Raw genomic sequence first — 16,478 nt, forward strand, 5'->3', positions numbered from 1 at the left:
TTCCAGCTCTCATTCTTGGCTGCTCTAAGAGTGGGCTGCTTATTTGATGACGCTGGTGACCTTTCCTACGAAATGCAAGGACCCAGCCTTTTCACTTAGCAGATGCTCGGGGCCGCTGGGCTCAGCCCACACTCACGTGCCAGCCCCCAGCCTCCCAGGAGCAGGACTTTGCTTGTCAGCGCTCACGTTTAGGGCTGTGTCTGCCCCATGTCCAGTTTTGTCCCTTCCAAACTGCCTCACCCAGACCCCAACCCAGAAAGCAACTCATGGTTTCCACCCACCTCTCCTGTGCTAGAATTTCGCTTAGATGAAGCCAACGTCTCTCTCTGAAAGCACGGAGGGCTCCGGAATTGGAACCAACTGGTGGTCTCGGTGACTTGACAGCCCCCGTGGCCAAGGCGGGCTTGCTGACCAGGCCTGGAAGGCACCTGCAGGAGAAAACAGTGTTTCGTTACCATCGGGGCTGGCCCGGAGCAAAGCTGCCCTTCAGGAGTGAGAGCGGGTGACCTCACGCTGGGCTCTGGGTTTGGCCAAGGGGTGTCCAGCCACGGCTCACGGAGACCGTCGGAGCTGTCGGTCTGCTGTGTGCGCAGCTCTGGAATCTAGATGGAGCGAATGCTTTAAAGAGCCAATGTGATGAACTGATACACATTTCAGAACAACTTAAGTCTGTCATTCCTAATTCTGCTTTTCACAAAAGCTTCTCTGCAGTAGTGGTAGGAAAATGAGAGCTGGAGGGGGTAGACGGCAGAGCAATAACCTTGGGTCATGCAATAGGTGTACGCCCTTCCAAACCTCTGCCCTGATGGGTGCAAGTCAGAAGCCACTACAGGAGATGTCCGGATATGCGGCAGGGCCTGGGGAGGGGGAGGGCCGGTGTTTGCCATGTCCCCCAACCACCCCCAAATCCTGACTACCCATAGATGCTTCCTCTTTTCCCAAAAGCTATCAAGTTGAGACATTTTCATGCCACAGAAGCCATTGGCCCTTTGCCCGGGTCACCTGGAAGTGGATGGGGGGAGCACCTTGAGGAGTGTCGGGTGGCTTGGTGCCCAAGGAGATGCCCCGGGGGTGGTGGGCAGTGCCCTAGGCTGAAGGGCAGGACATGCCTCGGATGACGGCTGAGAAGTTTGGCTGTAACTCGAGTTGGGGGGAGGGTTGCGTGTGGAATAAAGAGAAGTAAAGAGAAGAGATGGATTCCAGTGGATGTGATGGAGGCCGGAGACGTGACCAGAGATTGGCTGAAAAGTGAGGGGCACGGCTCCGGATTTGAGGCCGGACCCAGCGGGTGGGATAAATCATCCGGCATATGCGTTGGACAACGGCGTGGTGTTAGTTAGCACTTCCTGGGCAGCGCCCCATCTCCCTCGGGGTCATGCTGTTTGTTTCTGTCCCCTGCAGGCCTCTGTACATGGGCAGTACTTAGTCCTTATTGATTGCTTACTCTGGTTTTGTATCTAGAAAAAAAGGAACAGGAACAAATAGATAGGAAGTTTCTCAGATTGCAGGGCTTAAGAATGTGTGGCTGGGACCAGTGTGATTTTCTCAGAAGGCTTAGATCTTGTTTGTAATGTGTATCTGCTGGGATGATTTTTGGCTGCAAGTTATAGAAACAGAATCACAGTTTTATACACACTAGGGTTTTTATTCTTCTCATGAACCAAGAACTCAAAGGCTAGCTTGGACCCAAAGTCCGTGAAGCATCCTATGCAGCCGTTCTTAGAGTGCGGACTTTGTCTTCATGCTCACAAGAGTGCTGCTCTTCTTCCAGGCATTGCATCCACATTCCACATAGGAAGACAGGGACAAACTAAAGGTGCTTCTCACCCGATTCCTCCTCCTCTACAGACCCTTCCTAGATGTCTCACCCAGAAACTTCCACTTACATCTCACTGGCCAGAATTGTGTCACACACCCACAATTCTAGCTGCAAGGGAGGCTAGAAATACAGTTGTTGGTTTTTTTTTTTAAGGTGGATATAGTAATGCTCCCAACAGAATTGGGGCTCTGTTGATAAGTAAGAGAGAAAGGATATTGGGTCGGCAGCTGGCAGTGTCTGCCACTACACTGTGAATTTAAAGTGATAATTGCTGCTTTCAAAATATGTATCAGCGAAGCTCTCCTGATTGCTATACACATGTTAATTCATGGAAAATATTATCATCTCAATATTTCAGTTGAATGAGCTGAGATAGACAGAGGTTAAAAAGTTAACTGGGATGCCAGAGAAGAATTTTGCAGGAGGAATTTTCTAGCTGCTTCTCTAAGTGCCCTTTTTGTAGGAATGAAACAGGTTGTAAGGCAGGAGACACACGGGAAGGGCTGCATCTGGTTCTTTCCCACTAAGCTTTCGTTTCAGAGCTGTAAACACAGTAAACATTGCTGGTGTTTACCGGTGTCTCCACATCCTTCTCTATTAATAATCTTTCACCCGTTTTTATGCCAGAAGTCCTTTCAATTAAGCGGAGGTTTCACTGGAATAATTAAACCCTCCATCTCAAGCCTCTCGCTCCAATCATCCAGGCAGATCAATGAACCAGAGACGCATTTATCTAACTGATGGTTGACCCCCTTCTCATTCCGGAGCTTTTGTGCTGGGGCAGCCCGCGGAGAGGAGAGATGTCTGTCCCACGGAGACAGCTCATTTCCAAAGGGCTTGGCACTCCCTGGATCTGAAGTCATTGCAGCCTCCTTGTTTATTTCATTCAGGTTCTGACTTTTTATTTATTCACCCAACAAATATATAATGAGCATCTCCCAAGAGTCAGGCCCCGTGCTGAATTTTACCGGGAAGGCGGAAGTGAGGGGGGGATGGAAAGATGAAGCAGACATGTGACAGGTAGCTGAGCCCCTCTGAACCCATTTCCTCTTCCATACGTTGGGGATTGTAGTGGTATCTACCTCATAGGGTTGTTGTGGTAAACGAGATAATCCACATGGAGCATTTAGCCCAGTGTCTGCTTGTAGCAACTACCATGTCCCTTTTCCTAGACAGCTATTAGAGCATATGCTCCTGCAAAATGAGGGAATAAAGCAAAAAAAGAGAAAGCTATGGAGCCCAGGAGGCAAGGAATCTGATTAGTTAGGTTAGATGCTGTGCCTCGTCAGTGTTAGCTGTGATGATGGTGAGTTTTAGACCAGGTGATGCTGAGTCGGTGAGGGTTGAGCTGGAATCTCTGCTCTGCCACTTAGTGGCTGTGGGATCTCACCCTGTTATTTAACTCTCTGATCTGACCTCCTCGTCATAAAGTGGGAATCCTAAAACCGACCTTACCAGGCTCCTGTGAGTGTTAAGCGAGGTGGCATCTGTGACGTGCCCGGCACATGGTCAGGGCTTCTGGTTTGGGAAGGGGTGAGCTGTCTGACAAGCTTTACAAAAAGGAGAATATAGTACGTGTTCAGAGAATGGAGGTAACTGATTGATTCTTTATACTGAAATGCCTTAAATGGTTCCAACTGTTGACATAGGTAATTTTTTTTTACCATGGTAATACATACGTCATGCAGAGATAAAAAGTAAAGTAGGCTTGTCATGAAAAACGTCCATCCCCAGCCCTGATCCCCAGAGGCAGCCACTTCTCTTTTTCTCCATGTCGTTTTCTTCTGTTACCTACCTCCTTATTTCTAAATAATATGCTTATGTTGCTATTTATCGCTATGTCGGTTTTAAGACATTATTTATTGACATGCCTTTAGGTGGATGATAATTTAGCTCCCTTTTCCTAGTTCCCCACTCCATGCACTTCGCCTCCCCCCACCCCCGCCATCATCTCGGTACATTTAGATCAGTTTTACGTGTTACATTATCGTGACCAGGTAAATATTGTTCGTGTTGAAGCAAGTTGTATGCTGAGATTATGTCTCCTTTCCTATCTTTTTGTTTTTTCCAAAGTTAATATCGCCTCTCTTTTTTTTTTCACTTGCTGAGGTTTTTTTTAATGTACCTATCCTCAATTTTTTCTTTCTGACTCTCAGACCTGTCATTTGCCTAATAATAATATTTCCCAAATTATGAAATATATCAGATCATGGTTCATTATTTTCCCCTTGGCGGTCTGCATCTAGTGGGCCCTGCATGATCCTGCGAGAATCTTGGCCAGCTGCTTTTTACTGCATCCCTCTCATCCTGCAACTTTCCTTGCTGCTCTGTTTCCTGGCCTTCATACCTTCTTCTTCTTTATCGTTTTATTCCCTCATTTTACTGGAGCATAGCCTGCAGTAGCTTTCTAAGAAAGGGTGCATGGGCTATAAATGTTTAGAGTCCTCACCTTTCTGAAAATAGCATCATTCTCTTTTCACACGTAATAGTTTGGGTAGGTATAGGATCCTAGGTTTAGAAGTATATTCCATTGGAAATGTGAAGGCATCACCCAGCTTCCAGCATTACTGTCGAAAGATCTGATGCCAAACTTACTTCTAGTCCTTTGCACATGACCTAATGCTTTCTCCCAGGAGGATTTTAGGGTCTTCTCTTATTCCCTGGTGCCCCGAAATTTCAGAATGATATTCTGAGAAGGTTATTTTCCACTGAGTGTACTGAGCACTTAAAGGACCCTTTAAAACTGAAGACTCAGGACTTTTCCTGGTGGTGCAGTGGATAAGACTCCGCATTCCCGATGCAGGGGGCCCGGTTTCGATCCCTGGTCAGGGAACTAGATCCCACATGCATGCCACAACTAAGAGTTCACATGCCACAACTAAGGAGCCCACGTGCTGCAACTAAGGAGCCCGCCTGCTGCAACTAAGACCTGGTGCAACTAAATAAATATTTTTTAAAATAATAATAATAAATTAAAAATAAATAAAACTGAAGACTCATGTTTTTACATTTGGAGAATCCTCTAATACTATTTCCTCTGATAATTTCATCCTATAATTGATATTGTATCCCCACAAGATATACAGGAAAGGAAGCATAATTTCTGCATGATTTCTATTTATTGGATATTAGACCTTCTAAATTGACTTCATTTTCCTCCTTTCTTATTTTCCTTCTCTTAACTTTTTGTTAACTTTCGGGGTGATTTCCTCGACTTTATCTTCCAAACTTTCTATCGATTATAAACTTCGGCTACTTTATTTTAATCATGAAGAACTCTTTCTTGTCCTTTGCTCCCTTGTCAAAGCACCCTACTATTGTTTTATGACTGCAGTATCTTATCTAATCTCTTAATGGATTTTAATTGTTGGATTGTATTTTTTCCGTTTTCTCTTAACGCCGTTTTCCTGTATCAGTTTGTCTATTTCGATCTCTTCCTTTCACGTGGGGACTTTGCTTAAACCTTAAGTGCCCCTTGCCTCTCTGTTTATTCTTATGTGGGAGGGAACAAAAACTGTGCATGCAAGTTCTGCTTGCACAATGGGCTTCCCTGGAGCGTGAATAATCACTGGCTGACTGTGCTTGAATAACACCAATGACGGGGAGCTCATAACTCCCCAAGCAATTGACTCCTCTTTTGAGAAGCAGGAGTTATTCTTTTGAACCCTGAGCCAATGTCTGGCATCTTAGAACTTGGTTTTAGTTCTGTCTTAAGTTTGTGTGTTAAAGTGATATTTCAGGGAGATTTTGTACATACACGTTCTGGTTTGAGTCATTTAAAAGGTAAACTTTTTTAAAAAAGGCAATTCTAGGGGCTGTATGGTAGTGATTAAGTCCACATCCAGCCTTCCATGCTAATCATATGACTTGGAACCTCTCCCAGGTTTGACTTTCTTGGCTATACTGTGGTGATGACGGTGATAACGGTGATGATGGTGGTGGTGGTGGTGATAAAGCCACCTGTCTCAAAGAGTTCTTGAGCAGTTAGGCTTAGCCGAGTGCCTGGCAGACTAAGTCGTCTATAAACACAGGGATGATGTTTCCAGCAGTTAAATGTCATACCTATGAGTTAATCGCTCAGGAGATGTAGCCGATACATTTTCCCCGACCTCAGGACCAAGTCTTCGAGGGTGAACTCAAAATTCAAAGGGCAGAAATGGAAAGTTCAGCCTCATTACTGGGTGTCTTGTGCCTCAGTTTCCCCAAACTACATTGACACATCATCGGATAGTACAAACCTGCTTTCCCTTTCCTGCAATTAAAACCTCTCCTACTATGAATTTTCTTAAAGGTTTTTCTTCTGATTACAAAAGAGGAAAAATGCAAATGCATACTTCTTTGTTTAATGCAAATACAGAGAAGTATCATTTCCCTGGGCCTCCCTGGGCCTTGGTTTGTTGGGCTGAGGACGGCCCTGCCCGTAGATCTCCTGCTCCCCCAGCCCTCGCCCCGGGCCCCACAGCCGAGGAGACCAAGGAGACAGTGCCCTCCGTAGAAGCATGTCGCCGCCACCTCCCCGGGGCTGAGGGTCTGAGACAGCAGCTGACTCCGATCCAAGCTGACACCCAACGAGAAGAGCTGCTGTCAGCCCTGGGAGATCTTGTGTCATCTATGATTAAGCCTCAAAGCCAAAACCCAACCAGTTTCTGATTAAACGATGGCATCCCAGGGTCCCTGTCACCCCTGAGTGGAGCTGTGGGTTTGGAGCAGCCGTCTGCCAAGGGTACCCTGGCAGCTGTCAAGACAGGTGTCGGGGGCTTCCCTGGTGGCACAGTGGTTAAGAATCCGCCTGCCAACGCAGGGCACATGCGTTCAAGTCCTGGTCTGGGAAGATCCCACATGCCACGGAGCAACTAAGCCCGTGCGCCACAACTACCGAGCCTGTGCTCTAGAGCCCGTGAGCTGCAACTACTGAGCCCCCGAGCCACGACTACTGAAGCCCGCGCGCCTAGAACCTGTGCTCCGCAACAAGAGAAGCCACCACGATGAGAAGCCCGCGCACCGCAACGAAGAGCAGCCCCCGCTCGCCGCAACTACAGAAAGCCCCGCACAGCAACGAAGACCCAACGCAGCCAAAAATAATAAACAAATAAATAAAATTGCCATCTCTCAAACCACTAAAAAAATAAAAGTTAAAAAAAAAAAGAAGACCGGTGTCAGCTCCTCCTGACCTTCTCAGGGTCTGCGCCTCCCCCCCCGCCCCCCCCCGCCCCCCTCCTCTACCGCCCTTTCTCCAGAAGGACAGCCGGCCCTTTCCCTCAAAACCCACAGCCCCAGCTGGGCTCCTGGAGGGACTGGCTGGGCATGACGGCCTTGCCAGTCACCGTAAGGAACGCCGCCCTGGGGAAGTGACGGCGTGTTCCTGCCCAAAACCACGGCGAGCAGAGCTGAGACGTCCCTCACAGTGAAGGGAACGTTTCTGGACTCAGGAGTTTGGTTTGCTGCTTTTGACCTGATGAATTACTAGCTGATTAGAACCTCTACACTCTGCAAATGCTTCTGTCAAAGACTTCTAACGAGCTTCCACCCGGCCGTGAGCAGCCCCACAGGTGGCCTTCTCTCCACTCCCAGAGTCTTGGGACCTGGGGCCAGTGGCCTTTCCCGGCTGTCCATCGGTGGGAACAAAAGCCCTTCTCCCCCAGCAGCTCCAGGCCACAGTCCACCGCGTCCCTGTCACCTGAAGAGATGCAGGCCCTGGGATTGTGTGGCCTTTGCTTCCAAAGCAGCGGGCCCCTTTGCTGCTTGAATGGTTCTGTCTCCAACCTGTGGCCTTGTTTCAAGTCATATTATCTTTCCTCTTACAGATCCTGCCCGTCAGACCTCCACATCCGGAAGGAAACTGGCTCAGGGAAGGACCAGCCCCAGCCAGAAGGAGTAAAAGGAGTAAAAGTCACCTCCTGTCCATTGGGCGCCGACTCTATGCCAGGTACTTCACGTGTGTCTCCTTTATGTAAAATAAATAGAAAGCGAGGTTACCTGAGACCTGCCAGGGGAGCAGGGAGGGGAGGGTTCCAGGCCGAGGGAGGTGCAGGAAGCAGGTTCTGAGCGAGCGGGCACCTGGTGGAGAATCAGAGACCGTCAGGCGAGGTGCGACCGTGGGGGCTGGTGGGGGTCCACCCTCAGCTCGGAGGTCAAGACGGAGATGCTGAATTGTATCATAGCAGCAGCTGGGGCCACACGGTCCATGTTTCCAACAAATGGCGGAGGGACGTGAGACCAGCGGCTGCCGTGGAGTTTGTCCACCGGCAGGTAGTCTCCTCGAGCCTGTAAGAACTTGAGCAGAATAGCCCTTCCTGCAGAATGTGGCCCAGGAGGCTTGAACCTGCTTTTTCTGGCTGTGTGTAGAAAGACAGATGTGGTCTATGGTTTGACTCAAGACCAAGCCAGACCCTGCTGAGGGTACTGTCCGAGTTGCCATCAACTCTGGCTACAGTTGAGGGGAGGGAGGACCGTCCAGCCCGATAGGCTGTTAAAGCTCAGGGCCTCGGTGTCTAAGAGAGTGTTTCTGAGCAGATGCTTCATCCAGGTTCCTCCAGGTGACGGGGCCGAGTCAGGCTGAGTTACAGGGAAGCGTTTGAGAAGAGAAATACATTTGAAATTGTGGTCAAGGTGGGGTTTTTTTCTTTTGAGCCTAGCTACACTATCCAAAGTTTCTGCCCATGAAATATTTCATACGTTTTTATACACACACACACGCACACATAAAAATGTGTACGTGTATCAGTGAAACAAAGAACAGTAAAATGGACACGCGTGTCCCAGCTGAAGCAGTATTTCCCAGGATCACCTGTGTCACCTATGTGTCCCACCATGTCACAGCCGTCCTGCTGCCCTCACCCTTCTGACGTTTATCAGACCCCTGCTCTTCAGTATAGTTTTGCAGTATATCCTCAACCATATAGCTGAGTTGCGTATGTTTGGGAAATTTCGTGGGCGCTCCCCTGTCGCACGTAATCTTTCGCGACTTGCCTTTACACTCAGCGTCACCTCCCCGAGGTCCGTCCGTGTTGACGCGTAAGCCGGAGTTCTTTTCCCCTGCCCTGCTGTAGGGTATGCCATCGTTGAATACGCACATAATTGACCCCCTCTACTTGTGTCGGGACATCTGTAGGGTGTCCAGGTTTTTTGGATACACAATGCCTCTGTTGAATATTCATGCACGAGTCTCCAGCTGAAATTAATGGGGAGATTCTTGAAGGTCTGTAGCAAGGACCAGACATCACATGTGGCCAAGGCTTACAGGGCTGGGAAGTAGAGCTATACACCCAGAGAGAGGACTCTGGCCATTCTCAGGGGCCCTTGGGGTCTCTCACTGCAGCTCCACCTGGCAGACCAGCTGCCTCCGCCTCCATAGCCTCGACCTGCCTGGGGCTCTGCTTTACTGTGGCCAAGTTCTAGCCTCCACTGTGGCCGCCCTGATGCCACCTTCTAGCTAACTCCCCGCAGCACATTCACCCGCCCCGCTGTCTCTTTGGCCCATAGGAAATTCCCAGGTCAAGGGATTGGACGAGTGCACCCAGCCTCAGGGTTGGTCCTCTTGGAGCAGGTCGGTCGGCTGTGGCTGGAGGGTTTATCTGGTACAAACAGGATGTCGGGGCTGTGGCCATCTGAGGGCGTGGGCAGGAAGGCAGATGTTACATATCGGCGTATCTATTTCCCTAGACTTGGCTGTCATCTTTGTTCATTTTTCTTTTTCTCCTTTTTCAAACTCTACACATAATACACCGATAGGTGTGTGTGTTGTAAACGCTAAAACAGTATAGGTAACGTCCAAGTCCTCCTGGCCAGTAACCTCAGAATTCCTCCCTCTTCTTAGATAGAATCAGTATAATCAGATCCTCTCAAACTTTTCCCCTCCCTCCTTCTTCCCCTCCCCTCCCCTCTCCCTATTTCTCTCTCCCCTTCTCTTTCACACACACACACACACACACACACACACACACACACCCCTAGCTATATAATTATAGGTATTGCATTACATGAATGAGTTTATACTGTGTTGTGATATTTTTTCTGACACCAAATGTACAGTGTTTTCTTGACACCAAATACGTGTCATTGTTTCACACATCCACCAATTCTCTGACACCAACTGGGTGTCCAGCAATCCAGTTCAATTCTGACACTTACTGTCCAGAGGCAGCAAAGATGCCACAGGCTAAGGGCTCAATCCCACAAGCCTGCCCCCCCCAGGATGGTGGCCCCAAACCCAGGGCCACCTGCCCTCTGCCTGAGCAGCTCTAAATCAGGGTCTCCCACAGCCTCCTCGCCGGGTGCAGTAATTTGCTGGAATGGCTCACAGAACTCAGGAAAACACTATACTTATTATAACAGTTGATTTTAAAGGATACAAATGAAAACACATATGAGGAGGTCCGGAAGGGTCCCGAGCACAGGAGCCTCTGTTCCCATGGAGCTGAGATGAGCCACTCGCCCAGCGTGTGCTTGAATTCAGAAACTTGGAAGCTCTTTGCCCCCCATCACTGAGGGATTTTCATCAAGGTGCTGTTACGTGTGTGATGGATTAAATCATTCTCTGTTGGTGACTGAGTTCAATCTCTAGCCTCTCTCACCTCCCCTGAGGCAGGAATGTGGGGCTGAAAGTTACAACCTTCTAATCACTTGCCTGGTTCTTCTGGCATTCAGCTCCCATCCTAAAGCTACTAGGGGCCCCTTACCCAAGAGTTATCTTGTTACCATACAAAAGGCATTCACACTCTTGTCACTCTGTGCTGGGAACCAGGGGCAAAGACCAAATATATTTTTTAATTATACCACATGTATGTGTGTACGTATTTACTTTCATTTTTTTTAACATCTTTATTGGAGTATAATTGGTTTTCAATGTTGTGTTCGTTTCTGCTTTATCACAGAGTGAATCAGCTATACATATACATATGTCCCCATATCTCTTCCGTCTTGCGTCTCCCTCCCTCCCTTTAGTTTTTTAAATAAACGATGTCTTGGGATCTTTTTATGTCACCACATACTTTCAAAATGTTATTCTATATGCAAGAGGGTCATGGAGTATCTGCTGAAGAATTTGGATTGTCTACGTTTTTTTCCTATTATAAATAGTGCTAAATTTTCAAGTAAAAAACGGGGGGGAAATTAAATCTCCATTATAGGAAAATGAAGAAATAAATTATGGTATATTCTTGCAATGGAATAATACATCCAACAGTTAAAAATGAATAAACCAATAAAAATTAAGGGACTGCCAGATTAGATTGAAACAACGAGATCACGTGTGTACTATCTACAGGAGAAAAACCCTTACATCCAAAGGTACAAGGAGGTTGAAAGTAAAAGGATAGAAATATAGACTATGCTAAAAAGAATCATAAAAGAGCTAGAGTGGCTTATATCAGACAAAATAGACGTTAAAACAAAAGCGTTACTAGAAATAAAGAAGAGATTTCATAATGATAAAAGTGTCAACCACCAGGAAGTTATAACAGTTATAAATATAACCTAACCCAAACAACAGAGCCTCAAAATACATGAAGCAAAAACTGACAGAATTGGGGCTTCCCTGGTGGCGCAGTGGATGAGAGTCCACCTGCCGACGCAGGGGACACGGGTTCGTGCCCCGGTCCAGGAGGATCCCACATGCCGCAGAGTGGCTGGGCCCGTGAGCCATGGCCGCTGGGCTGCACGTCCGGAACCTATGCTCCGCAACCGGAGAGGCCACAACAGTGAGAGGCCCGCATACTGCAAAAAAAAAAAAAAAAAAAAAAAAAAAAAAAAAAAACCTGACAGAATTGAAGGGAGAAATGTAAAATTCAACAATAATAGCTGGATGGAGATTTTTAATACTCTACTTTCAATAATGGATAGAACAATAGACAGAAGATCAACAAGGAAATAGGAGACTTGAACTTGGACTTGTCTATAGTACGTGCCACCTAACAGCAGAATAGGTACTCTTCTCAAGCCCCCACCTGGAATGTTCTTCATATGCTGGTCCATACAACAAACTTCAGTAAGTTTAAAAGGATTGAAGTGATCCAAAGTATGTTTACCAACCACAATGGAATTAAATTAAAAATCAATAACAGAGAGTAATTTGGGAAGTTAACAAATATAGGAAATTAAACATCACACTTCTAAATAACCAATAGGTCAAGGAAATCACACAAGAAAATAGAATATTTACTTTGAGACAAACGGAAATGAAAATGCAACATACTGAAACTTAAGTGGTGTCACTAAAGCAGTGCTCGCTCAGAAGGGAATTTATAGCTATAAGTGTTAATACTTTTAAAAGATCTCAAATCGGTAACCTAACCTTCCACTTTATGAAACTAGAAAAAGAAGAGCAAACGAAAACTGAAGCAAGGATAAGAAAGGAAGTAATACTATTAGGACGAAAATAAACGAGTTAGAGGAGAGAAGAGCAATCGAGAAAATGAATGAAACCAAAAGTTGTTTCTTTGAAATTTCAACAAAATTGACAAACCCTTAGCTAGACTGACCAAGAGAAAAAGAGAGATGATCCAAATTACTAGAATCAGAAATAAAAGAAGGGACATTACTGCCAACCTTACAGAAATAAGAGGCAAAATAAAGATAAAGGAATAATATGAACAGTTGTTTCTAATAAATTCGGTTACTTATATGAAATGGACAAATTCCTAGAAAGACACAAATTACTGAAACTTACTCAAGAAAAACAGGAACCTACAACAAGTAAAGAATTAGTAATCAAAAACCTACCTACTGGGGCTTCCCTGGGGGCGCAGTGGTTGAGAGTCCGCCTGCCGATGCAGGGGACGCGGGTTTGTGCCCCGGTCCGGGAAGATCCCACGTGCCGCGGAGCGGCTGGGCCCGTGAGTCATGGCCGCTGAGCCTGCGCGTCCGGAGCCTGTGCTCCGCAACGGAAGAGGCCACAACAGTGAGAGGCCCGCGTACCAAAAAAAAAAAAAAAAACCTACCTACCAAGAAAAGCCTTCCTTGGTGACCTCTACCAAACAAAAGACAAAAGTATGCCAATTCTTCGTAAACTCTCCAAAAAAGTAGAAGAGGAAGAAACACTTCCCAGTTTATTCTATGAGGCAAAATTTACCCTGATGTCAAAACCAGTCAGACATCACGAGGAAAGAAAACTCCTGACTAACATCTCTCATAAGGTATGGATGCCAAAATGCTCAAAAATGTACTAGCAAACCAAATCCAACACGTCCATAACTAGCTGGGATTCACAGCAAGAATGCAAGGTTTAATACCTGAAAATCAATTAATGTAATATATTAATAGAATCAAAACTAAAAACTATATGGTAGTTGGATGCAGAAAAAGCATTTGACAAAATCAAACGTCCTTTTGTGACAAAAATACTCAGGGAGTTTCCTCAGCCTGATAAAGAACGTCTGAAACACACACTTAACCAGGTAACATCATACTTAACAGTGAAAACCGAATGCTTTTCCCCTGTGATCAAGAACAAGAAAAGGGGGCTTCCCTGGTGGCGCAGTGGTTGAGAGTCCGCCTGCCGATGCAGGGGACACGGGTTCGTGCCCCGGTCCGCGAAGATCCCACGTGCCGCGGAGAGGCTGGGCCCGTGAGCCATGGCCGCTGAGCCTGCGCGTCCGGAGCCTGCGCTCCGCAACGGGAGAGGCCGCAACAGTGAGAGGCCCGCGTACCGCAAAAAAAAAAAAAAAAGAGAACAAGAAAAGGATGTGCATTCTTGCCTCTTCTGTGTAACATTGTGTTAGAAGTTCTAGCCTGGGAAATTAGAGGGGGAAAAAAAGAGAAGAAAAGAAAAGCCATCCAGATTGAAAAGACAGAAGTAAAACTGTAATTGCAGATGACATTATCTTATACATAGGAAAGTCATATAGAAAACATCCTATCATAAGGAATCCACTAACAAACTGTTAGAACTAGTAAATGATTTCAGTAAATCTGCTGGATGGAAGAGCAATATACAGAAGTCATTTATTGCATAGCCATATGTTAACAATGAATTTTATTCAACAAATAAAATTAAGAATACAGTTCACATTTACAATGCCATCAAAAAGAATTTAAATACTTAGGAATAAATTTAGCAAAAGAAGTGTACACTGAAAACTACAACACATTGCTGAAAGAAATTAAAGAAGATCTAAATTAATAGAAACACATCCCATATTCTTGGAGTATGACACTTAATTGCTAGATGGTAATACTGTTCAGATTGATCTACATATGCAACAGATTCACTATCAAAATCCCAACTACTTTTTTTTGCAAGTATTGACTAGTTGATCCCTAAAATTCATATGGAATTGCAAGGGGACCGGAATAGCCAAAACATCTGAAATGGGAAGAGCAAGGTTGGAAGACTCATACTTCCCAATTTCAAAACTTACTGCACATTGACAGTAATGAAGACAGTGTGGTACTGGCATAAGGATAGACATATAGGTCAATGGAATAGAATTGAGAGTCCAGAAATGAACACTCACGTTTATGGTAAATTGAGTTTTGACAAAGGTGCCAAGACCATTCAATAGGGAAAGAAGAATCTTTTCAACAGATTGTGCTGGAACAACTCAATCTCCACATGTAAAAAACAGCTGGACCCTTACCTCACACCATACACAAAAGTTCATTCAAAATGCATCATAGGCCTAAATGTGAGAGTTAAAAGTATAAAACTCTTAGAAAAGTAAATAGAAGTAAATTTTTATAACCTTGAATTAAGTAATGGTTTCTTAGATACACACCAAAAGCACAAGTGAAAAAAGAAATTGGACTACATCAAAATTAAAAACTTTTGTGCTACAAATAATACCTTTAAGAAAGTGAAAAGGTAACCAACGGAATAGGAGAAAATATGTGCCAATCATATATCTGACTTGTATCCAGAACACATAAAAATTCCATATTAAAGACAAAGGTCCAATTTAAAAATGGTCAGAGGATCTGAAGAGGCATTTCTCATGCACAGATGGCCAATGTGCACATGAAAAGATGCTCAATGTCATTAGTTCGTAGGGAAATACAAATCGAAACCACAGTGAAATACCACTTCCCAGCCATTCAGATGGCTGTACTAAACACGATGGACAAGAATAATTGTTGACAATGAGAACCTCATACATCGCTAGCAGGAATAGATTAGGACCTCATACATCGCTAGCAGGAATAGATTAGGACCTCATACATCGCTAGCAGGAATAGATTAGGACCTCATACATCGCTAGCAGGAATAGATTAGGACCTCATACATCGCTAGCAGGAATAGATTAGGACCTCATACATCGCTAGCAGGAATAGATTAGGACCTCATACATCGCTAGCAGGAATAGATTAGGACCTCATACATCGCTAGCAGGAATAGATTAGGACCTCATACATCGCTAGCAGGAATAGATTAGGACCTCATACATCGCTAGCAGGAATAGATTAGGACCTCATACATCGCTAGCAGGAATAGATTAGGACCTCATACATCGCTAGCAGGAATAGATTAGGACCTCATACATCGCTAGCAGGAATGTAAAATGGCGCAGCCACTTTGGGAAACAGTTTAGCTGTTCCTCAAAATGTTAAACATAGAGTTACCTTATGGCTCATCAGTTCCATTTCTGCATATCTGCTCAAGGGAGATAAAAACGTGTTGACAAAAAAACGTGTACATGAATCTTCATGGTAGCATAATTTGTAATAACCAAACAACCCAAAGTCATCAATGGGTGAATAAACAAGATGTGATATATCCATACAATGAGAAAGTATTCCTCAGTAGAAAGTACTGAAACATGCTACATACAACATGGATGAACCTTGAAAGAAGCCAGGCACCAGAGACCACATGTTGTACGATCCCATTTAAGTGAAACGTCCAGAACAGGCAAGTCTACAGAGACAGAAGATAGATTAGTGGTTGCCTAAGGCTGGAGGAGCAGGTATTGGAGGGGAGTGACTACTGAAGGGTATGAAGTTTCTTTGGGGAGTGATGAAAATGTTCTAAAATTAATTGTGCTGATGGTTGTACAACTCTGTGATTATACTAAAAAGCATTGAATTGTACACTTTTAAAAGGTGAACTGTATGGTACATGAATTATAGCTCAACAAAGCTGTTTTTAAAAATGAATGAATTAGGTCTGTATGTATCAACCTAGATAAATCTCAGTAAATGCAGAGAGAAGAAAGCAAGTTGAGAAAGGAAGCAGGAAAGCATATAGTGTGATGCCACTTATGTGAAACTGTGAAACAAAAAGTGTAGCATATATTGTTTTGGGAAATATAAATTCTTAGTAAGATACAAAAACTTGGAAGGAAAGGATATACTCCAACTACAAAATTCTCCTTCTCTCCCTATAATTTTTGTTTTAATTTTATGGCTTATCCATCCATTGTTTGTGTTTAGTACATAAAGAAATATATGTCTATTCATATCCCTTCCTTTCTCAAATAAAAGGTAGAATAGGGGCTTCCCTGGTGGCGCAGTGGTTGGGGGTCCGCCTGCCGATGCAGGGGACGTGGGTTCGTGCCCCAGTCCGGGAAGATCCCACATGCCGCAGAGCGGCTGGGCCCGTGAGCCATGGCCGCTGAGCCTGCGTGTCCAGAGCCTGTGCTCCGCAACGGGAGAGGCCACAGCAGTGAGAGGCCCGCGTACCGCAAAAAAAAAAAAGGTAGAATATATATGCTTTTCTCTACTGTTT

At 45.2% G+C, this 16,478-nt stretch overlaps 1 protein-coding gene across 3 annotated transcripts in view; it reads left to right on the forward strand.

The window, feature by feature from the left end:
* Positions 1 to 16,478, forward strand: part of CARD11 (caspase recruitment domain family member 11) — a 113,030-nt gene that overhangs the window by 65,343 nt on the left and 31,209 nt on the right. For all 3 annotated transcript variants that reach the window (XM_004268968.4, XM_033426690.2, XM_049699653.1), the window contains exon 2: positions 7,624 to 7,745. In XM_004268968.4, the coding sequence (XP_004269016.2) occupies positions 7,739 to 7,745 (7 nt within the window). In that variant the 5' untranslated portion in view covers positions 7,624 to 7,738. The remainder of the gene's footprint in view (positions 1 to 7,623; positions 7,746 to 16,478) is intronic.

This window comes from Orcinus orca, chromosome 16, assembly GCF_937001465.1.
Source record: "Orcinus orca chromosome 16, mOrcOrc1.1, whole genome shotgun sequence".
NCBI lineage: Eukaryota > Metazoa > Chordata > Mammalia > Artiodactyla > Delphinidae > Orcinus > Orcinus orca.